This window comes from Myodes glareolus, chromosome 2 (assembly GCF_982192425.1).
Source record: "Myodes glareolus chromosome 2, mMyoGla1.1, whole genome shotgun sequence".
Taxonomy (NCBI): domain Eukaryota; kingdom Metazoa; phylum Chordata; class Mammalia; order Rodentia; family Cricetidae; genus Myodes; species Myodes glareolus.
This window is the reverse complement of record NC_142027.1, coordinates 117,196,410-117,208,703: the sequence shown is the minus strand read 5'-3', so window position 1 is coordinate 117,208,703 and position 12,294 is coordinate 117,196,410. Positions and strand designations below refer to the sequence as shown.

The window sequence follows — 12,294 nt, the reverse complement described above, 5'->3', positions numbered from 1 at the left end:
GATTTGTGACTCAAGGGATCTTGGTTTGGGAGAGGGGGTACGGCTCACAATTAGGAATGGGCTCAGTTTTTAACATGTTTACTTTTCTATTAATTAAATTTGCCTCTTGTCAGTCTCTCTCTCTCTCTCTCTCTCTCTCTCTCTCTCTCATACACACACACACACACACACACACACACACACACACACACACACAATGCACACTGGCCACTCTGACTCCCTTACCTACTTCCAAATCCCTACCATACCATTCTCCCTGCACTGTTACCTAGAACTCTTTCTCACTTTTATATCTGTTTGTTTTGTGACCCACTGGGTTTAAACTGTGACCACTGGTTTGGAGGAATCCATTGGAGCTAGTGGGCTCACGAGTGGGCACACACGTGAAGATCATGACTCCCCCTTTCCCAGAACTAGTAGTCAACGGCCACTAGTTAAGCAGTAACCGATAAGGTCCCACGAGCTCTCGTCCCATCCCTGGCTAATTGTACACTGGAACTGTTCTGTGCTGGCCCAGTGCAGATGGCTGGAGCTGGGAATCCACCATCACACGATGGCCGTCAAATCACCGCCACGCCCTATCTTCCGGTTCTTACATTCTCTCTGCCACTCCTCTGCAATGTTACCTGAGTCTGATATCCAAGGAGATGATGTAAATGCCCCTCAACTTCTCTTACTCTGAGCACCTTGGGCAGCCATGAATCTCTGCATTCACCGCAGTTCGTGGGTCCAGGTCTGGGGCTATGACGACTGCACCTAGCTTCACACTGTGCTGCAGAGCATCGCTGCTTGCTCACCAGCACCACCAGAGGTGCCAGTTTGTGCTGGCATGAAGTTGGTCCCTCTTCAGTCCCCTATGAGCTTGGTGCTTTTGCACACAGATCTCTGTGCGCCATTAGTTCCTGTCGACCTTCACCAGGGCAGCCTTCCTCTGGGTTGACCTGCAGGTCCCGGAGCTGCTTCATCTGCACCCTCCAAAGCACAGTACAGAAAACAAACAGAAGTCACACATATTTAAAGTCTGCTGTTTCCGGAGTGCAGCCCATCACTGCTAGGATGACCAGGGAATGTGCTTCTTACCCAAAACCCCCTAGGCCCCTTTCAACCATCCCCACCTCCAGCCTCCGAGACTTATCCCAATGTGGTTCACAGCCTCTGTAGTCTGTACTGCTGCTGCAAGCAATTTTTCTAGAGCATCCTGGGACTGAGCTGCTGTGCTCTGGCTGGGCATTGTCTTGCCATGCTACCCGCTGCCAGTGAAGTCAGGCGAGATGAGAATCTTCGAAGCAGTCTGCCCATCAGACTGTAAGTGTGTGGCTTTCTGGTTGGTGGTCCTCAGGCTGTCCTGCCCGGTGGGCAGTTCTTTCCCAGCCTACTGTCGCTTCCTTGACTGCTCGCTGGGCATTTGATCCATCACCGTGTTGAGAACAGGTAGAAGCCGTTGTGGGGTCTCAGGGCCATGCCCTCTGGGCAGCCACTCTTCGATTCTCAGCACCAGGGAGTCGGCTGGAATCTGTTCATGTCTTCTCTCCATCTCTACCATCTGGAAATTCTCTCTGCTAAAAACGGGCTGTCAGTGAGCCCCTTGCCAGCGACCTCCCTTCTCCACCTGCTGTTGCTCATCCGGCTATGTACCATTCTGATGGATTCATCGCTTCTAGGAGCAAGACTTCCAAACTGCCCTGCCATGATGGGCTGGCTCCTTGCTCTTTGTTACTTCCACTCAGACACCCTCATTCCATGCCTGGCCCATCAAGACTGCACTTTATTTCTGTGTGTGTGTGTGTGTGTGTGTGTGTGTGTGTGTGTGTGTCTGTAACTTGTGGAAATAACTGTGGAGGACTTAGAAGCAGAAGGACGCACAAAATGTTCACCTGGGCCTTACCTGGCTGTTGTCTAGCTTCTCCCGGTTCTATTCTGTCTTGCCGTCCTCCCCCTCTTACCCCCCCCTCCCCCTTGCACTCTTGCACAGCGCTGCAACTTGCATACTGACAAGGCTTCAAGACCTCATTCTTCCCACTGAAATGTAAATCTTGTCTGGCGCAGACTTCTTGAGTCCCTCCCTGTGGATATCGGCCAGTTCTGAATGTTTTGTGGCTATTAAGCAAATTTGCTTCAGTAGTTCTGATAGCCTCACCTGCTATGAGACTTTTTCTTCCTAGAAGGGCCAGTTATGCCTGCTAGTCCCTTGTTAATTAGTGAGTGAAATTAGACCTTTCTCCTTGTGTCTCTAAGGAATCTTCATGCACCTTTTTAACTGTTAACCCTTCATCAGGGGGAGGATCTCAGAAGCAAGTTGTCCATTTTCTTAAACAGCGTACATGTGCTTGTGTGTGTGTGTGTGTGTGTGTGTGTGTGTGTGTGTGTGTACTTGGGGCCCAGGGAGATTGGGATTGAGCTGTATTGTATTTAAAAGCTTTTAAAATAGAGTAACAGATGGGGGAATAAGGAACAAACAAGGACAAAACTTGGAGGTAGCTCTGTTGGGAAAGTACTTGCTGAGCAAAGAGGAAAATAAGTTCAATTCCCAGCACCCACCTTAAAAAGTCAGGCACTGTGGCAACTACCTGTCGTTCCAACAGAAACATGCAGGTTCCTGATGCATCTAAGCAGACTGCCTAGCGTACTCAGTGAGCTCCAGGCTAATGAGAGTCCTTATCTCAAAGGAACAAGGTAGGAAGCAGCTGGGGAATGACAGCCAAGGTTGGACTCTGGTCTCTGTATGTGTGCACACAGACACACCCATATGAACACACACACACACTGCACAGAAATAGATACCACTACAGCCCATGAAACATTTGCTTTCTTTTCTAAGTAAACCAGTTCCTTTCTTGTGGGGAAACCAGTGTTTTCACGTGGCATTTTCGAGGGTACACAGTCACCACAATCCACCACCAACAGCCACAGGATCAGCTGCTGGAGAGGTGGGGAATTTCACAGTTCTGCAAGCCAGCTCCATCCTTTCCAAGGATGCGAGGGATCAGACGAATCTCTGAGGCTCATTAGCCAGCCTAGCTGAGGTGGTTGGGCCTCGGACCAAGGAAAGACCATAGCAAGATAGATAGCTATTGAGAAGTGACACTTGAGATTGACTTTGTACTTCCATGTGCATGCATGCATACACATGCACATACATACACATCACACACACACACACGGTGGGGGGGGGAGGATAAAACTGCACAATTTGAGTGACAGGTTCAGGTCTACCAAAGACCATCTTCATCATTCTCAGCACAGCAGAATCCCGGGGCAGGAAGGATGAGGGGGATGAGATGGAGAGTCCAGGCAGGGCAAGTGTGGTCCGTGGTCCAGGCTCCACTCTATCTCACCTTGTATCACATCAGAGTGACATCAGAAAGAGGATCGTGCATCCTGGGAATTTCTAACTATGCATCTTGAGAAAAGTAACTATCCATAGACATAGTCCCTGAACAAAGGTCTCTGGAAGGGGAAATCGCCCAGCCAGTCAGTGGGTAGCCTTTGCAGGAAAGGGCTGTGGATCTGTCACGGTGCTGGGCCTTAATGGGCAGGAGCTCCACACAGCCCCATCCTGTGGGTCTGAGCTACACTTGACTCTGTTCCTTAGATCAGGCTGCTGTCCGAGGGGAGGAAGGAGCAGCCAGAGTGTACAGAAGTATCAGCAAGGCCGGGTGTGAGCATAGTACGAGTACATGCGTGAGTGAGTGTGTTTGTTGGTGAGCTGGAGAAGACTGTCCCTCTGCGCCCGGCAATGTAGGATGAGAGCAGGTGCTAGATAGACAGACTCAGGGCCCTGTTGTCATCCTGAGCAAAACCTGTTCTGCTAGCAAGAACTGGGAAGTGAATACTGATCAGATGTCACCACAGCGAGCTGGAGTCACTTGAGAAGACAGATGACCTTCTGAGGTCCCCTTCTCATTCCACTCCCCTAATCTATACCCAAGTCACCTTCCTGTCCTTCTACAGCTCTGTAGATGTGTTGGGGCAGATCCCAGGGCATGACTGGGGTTCCCATGGGAGCCCACGGAGAGCGGGGTGACTGTCCAGTTCATGAGTCTCTGTGTATACAACTTACCTATCTGGTAATGGGCGCTGTGTAAGGGGGTGGTTGCGAGGGTGGGGCCTGCTCTGGGGCTTTGATACTCTGGGAAAGCGTGGGATTTATCAAACACAAGAGTGTGCAGAGAAGAGGGGGGAACACAGCAGTGGATGGCGCCCACGGGGGAGCCTGGGGCTTCGGTGAGGGTGAGCTCTGCTGGAGTGTCAGGAGGGTTAGGCCTCCCAGGCAGCTGCAGCAAGATGGGTAAGCTTGGGAGAGGTGTGTATGGATGGGCAGAGTGGATGATGGGAAGGCAGATGGGCAAGGGAGGGGTATGTTGGTAGGACAGGGCGGGGGAGTCAGGTGATGGGGGGTGGATTCATGGATTAGGTAGCTGGATGAATGAGGAAGTGAGTGAGTGGAAAGGAGGTAGCGGGAAAGGTGGGTGGTCAGGTAGGGGTGGTCAGAGGTGGGCAGATGGGGCGGAGGGATTGGCGATGAGGCAGAAGTTGTCAGGCAGATGAGCAGGACGATGGGAGGGTAGATAGGCAAGTAGGAAAGATAGACTGACCGGAGGACAGATAGGTGGATGAGTGGTGGGTGCGACAGACAGACGGGTTAGGCTCAGCTAAAGCAGAAGGCAGTGCCCCAAAGGGAGGGTGGCTTTCATCCCTCAGGTGTCTGAGCTGTCTCTGTTCCATCTTTCCCCTGAAGATCGTAAGTGCGTGATAGGACTGGATGTGTGCAGTGAAAAGGACAAGGCCGTGGAAGGGGGAGGATGGGAGCCAAGGGCAGGAGAGGCTGTGGGAGGGCAGGGCAGCTGCCTGAGCTGCTGGACCCAGGTAGCCATTGCGGTAGGTGTGCTAGGCTGGATGGTAGCGTGCTCGTGATCACAGGAAGCACGTAGGCGGGTCTTCTTCAGGCTGCACCCCTGTAGTTCAGAGAAGAGGTGAGGTCAGTGTGAAAGTAGGTAGGGCCCATTGAAAACTGGGAGGGGTGGGAAAGAAAGAAGCGGGTCTGAGGGAGATGGAGGGGGACCACTGCAGGGGGCGCTACCGGACACCAGAGGCATCTTTGGATGTCTCTACTGGTGGCGGGACCCCTCTCTGCGTCCCAGGTCTGGCCTGTTCAGGATGGTGGAAGGTTAGTTAGGGCCCAGAGGATCCTGGGCCATTAGAGACGTACCCTCACTGGCCCAGCTCTCACCAGGGTTATCCTGCCTAGCTTCTGCCTTCATCTCGACCACCCTCCGTAGGCTCCTGTGCTCCCTCCCCTACATCTCCATCATGGGGTAACCAGAAGCTATTTAATGCCAAGTGTGGATGCAGGCATGGAGTCCTCTGTGTTCCTGTGTCAAACCTTCCCCCTGAGTGCCTTATGGATGTGTGGTACCTGGTACCTGGGAAGAGGGAAGATATGAAAGCCCTTTCTCTTCCACTCGGAGGCAAGCACTTCTAATTCCAGGTTCCCGCCCCATTCCACAGAGTTCTTCCTTCTTCGTGTGCAGAAACTCAAAAGCGCTCTGATTGCCCCACTCCTCTGTGCAGGCTGTTTCTGAGCAGATAAGAGAGCTGGAAGCCTGCAGGTGCTGACCTGGAGAAGCCCTGGAGGGGCGTGGCTGAGAAGCTAGCTTGTGTTAAAGGACTGGGTCTTTCCTTTCATGGCCAAGGGCTCGCAGTGGCCATGAAGAGATTGAAACCTGGATTCTGTGCTATGTGAACGTCGTTTCTTGGACCTCTGGGGCAGAGGCTGACCGTGTTCTCTCTGACCCTGGTGCATCCCTGTGGTGGTGTTCCCATGGCAGTGATGAAGCTGCACCTGGAGAAAAGATGTGTGTTAAGAGGTGAGGGTGGCCCTTCTATAGGGCTGAGGCCCACACGCAACCTATTGCTAAGGAGACATGCTTGACGTCACCAAGTATATGGGGCTGTATGTGCACCCTGGTTGGATCAGACAGAGTCTGGATGAAGTTGATGTCCCAGGGTATAAGAGCATGGTCTGTGGGGTCCCTGGGGTAGGAGTGGGGGGGCTCTTCCTACTTCTCTGCTTGGGACAAGAGAGTCAAAAATCAGGCAGCAAACGCATAGATGGTGGGTTTGGGGAAACATTGAGTTCAAGGCTCAGACAGGATGTTGCCTGGCTCAGTCTTTCCCTTCTGCCCTCAGGGTGGCCCATCCCATTGACCTGTGATAGAGATGCAGATCCTGGGATAGGAAGCTATGCATCTCATTGGTTCCTTCTTGGCTCTGACCCAGAGGGTCCACCAGTCTTCCACGCCAGGGCTTTCGTGGGCTATGAAGAACTATCCTAAGAGTCTCTGAAACCAGAGAGCATCAGGCCTTTGTCTTGTGAGCCCTTTTGTCACTCTGAGCAGGGTCTGGCTGTGGGAAAAAGCCAGTGGGAGGTAAAGAAGCAGAGAGGGTGGAGTGGACCTCTGTTGGACTCTGCCTGTGTCTGGCCCTACGCTGGGCATGTGGTTATATCAGTCTGTGATGCTGCTTTGCCGAGGGTCGTAATTAAGGATCATGGTGATGGTGCCATCTGCCTTCTGCCCGGGGTCAGGGATGAAGAAGTGTCTCCCACTTTCTTTATCAGTAAAGCCACACACGAAAACACAAAGTAAACACATGTCTGAACAAGGGATGCGAAGGGAACTTCTCAGATGTAGCTCCTTCCCTTTCATGTTCAGAAGCCCACACTTCGCCTGTAAGCAGCATGTTATGAGTAATTGGCTGGCTAATCCCGTTGGGAAGCTCACTCCAGAGGTGGGGGGAGCCTGTGGAATGGCAGGAGCTATTCTGCAGCCTCTGAAGCTCTGGACACACAGCAGGTGTCTGCGGGGGAACCACCAGGCTTGTGTGGGCTGGTCCCGGGGTTCTCTGCTAGGATCTTCACAGAGACCCTGCCAGGCCCTTCCGGATGCCCAGCATCCTGCTGACCTGCGGAAATGGTTTTTCTCTCCAGCCCAGGCAACTGGGACTTGGATGGACTGTTGGCCTCCCACGGTCCTCTTCAAGTGGAACGTGGGCTGTGCGAGGTGACTCACCTTCTTTGGCACAGCCGCATTCCCATATGTTAGAGTCTCTCTGGAAACGTCAAGGCTTCCTTTTTTATTTATTATTATTGTTTTTTTTTATGTTTTAAGCAACTCGCTTTTGTCGGCCAAAGAGCTGAGCCTGGGCCAGAGTTTGAGGACCAGCTGGGCAGGGAATTCCTGGTCAGGACTGTGCTCTTGGCCCCAGACCCAAGACGGCTAGTCTACCCCTCCCTTGTGGACCACACACACTTGGCTTTTTCTGCACACTGACCAGCTGCACTTTTTCTTTGAAGGATGATTTAAACTCTGGTCTCCGGGGCTGGGAGGGGCAGAAGCAAACCACCCAGGAGAAGACAGTCTTCCGACCACCTCCCTAGAGCCCGCGTCTCTTGTGTCATGAGGGGCTGGGGCTGACTTCCTTTGGCCACCTGCTTGCTTTAACTACTTCTAAATGACCTGGGTGACCCAGAGATGTAGCTCTTAGACATTTCTGCACAGTTTGAGTCCAGAGGAGATACTAATCACAGGGCTTGTATTCCAGTAGAGATGCATCTTTACCTGGGCCGGTCGTCACCAAGGTCATCCTTCCTAACTTTAAGCTCAGTGTTACGTCATCCACCCTCCATAGGCTCCTGTGCCTGCACTGCCTCCCCTACATCTCCATCACCGGGTAACCAGAGCTGTTTAATGCCAAGTGTGGATGCAGGCATGGAGTCCTCTGTGTTCCTGTGTTAAACCTTCCCCCTGAGTGCCTTATGGATGTGTGATACCTGGGAAGAGGGAAGATATGAAAGCCCTTTCTCTTCCACTCGGAGGCAAGCGCCTCTAATTCCAGGTTCCCGCGCCACTCCATAGAGTTCTTCCTTCTTCGTGTGCAGAAACTCAAAAGCGCTCTGATTGCCCCACTCCTCCATGCAGGCTGTTTCTGAGCAGATAAGAGAGTTGGAAGCCTGCAGGTGCTGACCTGGAGAAGCCCTGGAGGGGTGTGGCTGAGAATTAGTTCACATAGGTCACTCGGCTTCTTCAGCTTGGTCACAGGCGCCCTGGATGTTCAGAATGTGAGAGATCTTTGGGGAAATAGAAAAATTATGCTGCTGGAGGGATGCCTCCACAGTTTAGAGTGTGTTTGGCTCTTCTGGCAGCAGAGCCAAGTTCGGTTCCCAGCACCCATTTCAGGTGGCTCACAACTACCTATAATTAGCTCCAGGAGGTCCAGTGCCCCCTTCTGACCTCTGTGGGCACTGCGCTCACATGCATGGATATACAGATACATATATACACATATGTACATACATCTTAAAGTTCAAAAATATGTTTAAATAAATGAATTGCAAACACTTTAAAATTTGTGTGTACTGATGCAGGCATGTGTGTGCCATGGCACATGCGTGAAGGTCAGAGACAACCTTCAGGAGGCAGTTCTTGCCTTCCCCCTTGTCGCAGGCTCTCTCTTGTTTAGGAACGGTGCCACATACCCAGGTTAGCTGGCTCACAGCTTCCAACTCTCTCGCCCTCATCATTCATAAGGGCCCTGGGATTACAGATGTGCACCATGACATCTGGTTTCTATTTGGGTTTGGGGATTGAGTTCAAGTCAAGTCCTGCATGGCAGCTGCTTTTACTTGGTGAACCACTGTCTCAGCCCCTGTGCGGAATCCTGTCCCCCCTCCAGGACATGTGTTTGGCCTTTCTTGTCACAACTGTATCCCTTTCCTTTCATTTCAGACTCATAAGCAGTATGCTGACGCCACCAATGAGAGCAACCGCCTCTTCCTGTATTGCGCCTTCCTTAACTTCAGGTACTGTCAGTGTGGGGGCTAGCAGGCAGACAGAAGGGGGAGAAACAGGGAAGATGGGAAGACAACAAGATGGCCAGTGGCTCAAGGTGTTTGCCTCAGGACGCTCTCACACCACACAGGGCAGGGTTGTGCTCACTTGTTTATGAAACCAACATGTTTGCATGACCGTGCGTGAGGCAAGACCTGGTAGGGTATGACCGGAGGTTGCATGGATTCAAAGGTCTTTTTGTAGTCCTTAGAATCATTTCATCAGGGCTCTATGAGGCCACATGGAAATACTGTCCCAAGGCCTTCCCTAAAGAGTGTCTTGAGGGAGGACTGGGATGCGGGGCTTTGGGAAACAGCATTCACTGGCTAGCATATCAACATCTTAGCATTGGGGCCAGCGAGATGGCTCAGTGGGTGAAGGTGTCTGCTGTCAAGTCTCATAACCCAAACTTTGGTCCCTAGGACATGGTGGAAGGAAAGAGCAACTCCCCTGATCTCCACATGCACACACTGGCATGCGCACATACACTGCCCCCAAACATATGAATAATGTAATAAAAAATCTCTCTATTTGATGTTTAGTGTTGAGGTTAATATCCAGAAATAGTTTCCAAAAGTTTAAACTACCCACTAGCCAGAGACCCAAGTACCCTGGTTAAGTCATGGGCGACAGACCTAAATTGTCATTTGCCAAAAGAAGAAACAAAAACAGCCAGCAGATACAGAAAAGAAAAAGCAAATCAATATCCCACTCCCCAGGGAAATGCGAGTAAGACCACAGTAAGATGGATCCCCACCGCAGTAGGGATGGCTGTTAGGAACAAGACGAGGGCTGTGGGTGGGACCTCAGGGGTGATGGACAGGACCTCAGGAGTGACGGACACAGTGCAAGAAACTGAGATAAGAATGGGTGATGAGCTCAGAGTGAGCAAGAGTGAACCACAGAGAATCCTGAAAGCCCAGGAGAGTGTGATGGAGAAAGAGGCCAGACAGAAAGGGCCCAGACCCGAGTCAGAGGCTGCAGTGAAGCCATTGACCAGAGGACAGGCATCAAGGAGAACCTGCACCAGCATGAGTTCCGCATAAACACACATCTCTCATTTCATCCAAGAGTACAGTCACCTGCAGCTTGGAGGAGCACCTCACTGACACCCTAAGGCAGCAGGGAGGATCCAATCCAAGAGAGCCGCTGGGGGCAGGGCTCATTTCTATGGCCTTCAAGGAGAAAGGGTCAAGGGACAAGCAGCCGACTCTAGGAATTGTACATTGAAGGAGGAAATTGTTGGTATTTCCAGCAAAGTGCCCTGGAGACATATGGGTGGAATTCAAGGGAATCCTGGGATCGTCAGAAGGATGAACCAGTATATAGGGGGTATGTTCACTGCCCTGGGATACAAGCTGCTCCTGACAGCCGGCTAGGGCGCAGGCATTGAAGACATTAGGGAACCTTTGCACAGATTCCAATAACACAAGAAGGAGATTGTAGCAGCCATTGAGACGCTGGGTGCCCAGCGGTCGGGACTCTTGTCTAGAGGATAATTGCAAGTCGAGTAACTCTGGCCTCTTTTCATTTCTGCAAAAGATCAAGCCTGCGAGCGACTTCTTGTGTCACCGGCCTTTTGACCACCGCAGTTCAGTCAGCCACAGGAAGAGAGAAGAAGATTTATGAGTTTCTTTTTGGCGTAGGGGAGATGGCTCAGATGGTTACACATTTGCCACGCAAGCATGGGGGTCTGAGCTTGGTTCCCCAGAACCCGTGTGAAAAGCTAGACATGGGGACACATGCTTGCCGTTCTAGTGCTGGAAGTCAGAGACAGGAAGGTGCCTGTGGTGGGCTAGCAGCCTAATAGGCAAACTCCAGGATAGCGAGAGACCCTGTCAAAAGTTAAAAGGGGGGTGGTGCCTAAGGGATGGCACCCAAGGCTGACCTCTGGCCTCCACATAATCTTGTGTACACACACACACACACACACACACACACCACACGCACCACACACACACACACACACACACACACCACACGCACCACACACACACACACCACATACACACACCACACACACACCACACACACACACACCACATACACACACCACACACACACCACACACACACACACCACACAAACACACACACCACACCACACACCACACACGCACACCACATACACACACCACACACACACCACACACACACACCACACAAACACACACACCACACCACACACCACACACGCACACCACACACACACACATACACACACACACACACCACACCACACACACGTCACACACATACACACACACACACGATATCTTTTCACTCTTTGTTACCAAGTGAGCTATTTGACTCTTCAAAAGAAAGATAAAAGGCAGCATTCTGGGTAAATTCTATTGCTGTGATAAAACTGGGACCAAAAGCAACACGGGGAAGGAAACGGTTCTTTTGGCTTACGTGTTAGAGTCCATCAAGGAGGGCAGTCAAGGGCAGGAACTGAAGCAGAGACCACGAAGGGACACTGCTTACTCCCAGTGGCTTGCTCAGACCAGCCACGCCCACCTGCCTAGGAGATGGCACCACCCACAGTGGCAAGGGCCTGCCCATATCCATTAGCAATTAAAGAAATACCTCTCAAACGCGGCCACAAATCAATCTAATGGAGGCGGCTCTTCAACTGAGGCTCCCTCCTCCCAGGTGCTTCTGGGTCATGTCAAGTTGACAGCTGAGACGAATTACAACAGACAGCAATGCCGACCAGGGTGTGGAGAAACGGGGGAGGCTGAGTCAGCACAGCCATTGTGGAAATCAGTCTGGAGGTTCTTCAAGAAAAGAAATCGGACCCACTGCTGGTACACATCCAAAGAAAGGAAGACAGGGTGTTAGAGAGAATGTCTTCCCAGCGCTGCACACAATAGACAAGATATGGTATCAGCCTGCATTGATATGCATGCGTAGTGCAATTTTCGTCAGCCCCAGATTTATAATTAAAAATATTATATGATCTAAAAGGTACTTTCGCTAGCTCCCAGAGAGAGCCACACCACAAGCGTCCGGCCACAGCACGTTTCAAATGATTCCTTATTATGTATTCAGGGAGATTCAGTTTGAAAGCATAGTTCTCTTGGTTTTGATAAGTGAACACAGCTGTACGATCACATGACCGAGTTCTAGGACAATACTGCCCACTTCAAATGTTCTCCCCACGCTGTGCATCTGGAGGTCAGAGGACAACCCCGGGAGTCAGTTCTCTCTTTCTACTGTGTGGGTCCCCGGGGATGGTACTCAGGTCACCTGACTTGACGGCAAGTGCCTTTACCTCCTGAGCCATCGCACCGGCCCCTTGGTTCATTTGGAGCGGAGCTGCTTAACTTCCAAACAGTGGGAGCATTTCTAGAGCCCTTTCTGCCGGTGATTTATAATTAAACGTTTTATGACCTAAAAAAGGT

At 51.4% G+C, this 12,294-nt stretch overlaps 1 protein-coding gene across 5 annotated transcripts in view; it reads left to right on the top strand.

Annotated features, from left to right (window-relative positions):
- Positions 1-12,294, top strand: part of Adgrd1 (adhesion G protein-coupled receptor D1) — a 116,111-nt gene that overhangs the window by 66,783 nt on the left and 37,034 nt on the right. For all 5 annotated transcript variants that reach the window (XM_048433707.3, XM_048433709.3, XM_048433708.3 and 2 more), the window contains one exon: positions 8,787-8,860. In XM_048433707.3, coding sequence (XP_048289664.3) covers positions 8,787-8,860 — 74 coding nt within the window. The remainder of the gene's footprint in view (positions 1-8,786; positions 8,861-12,294) is intronic.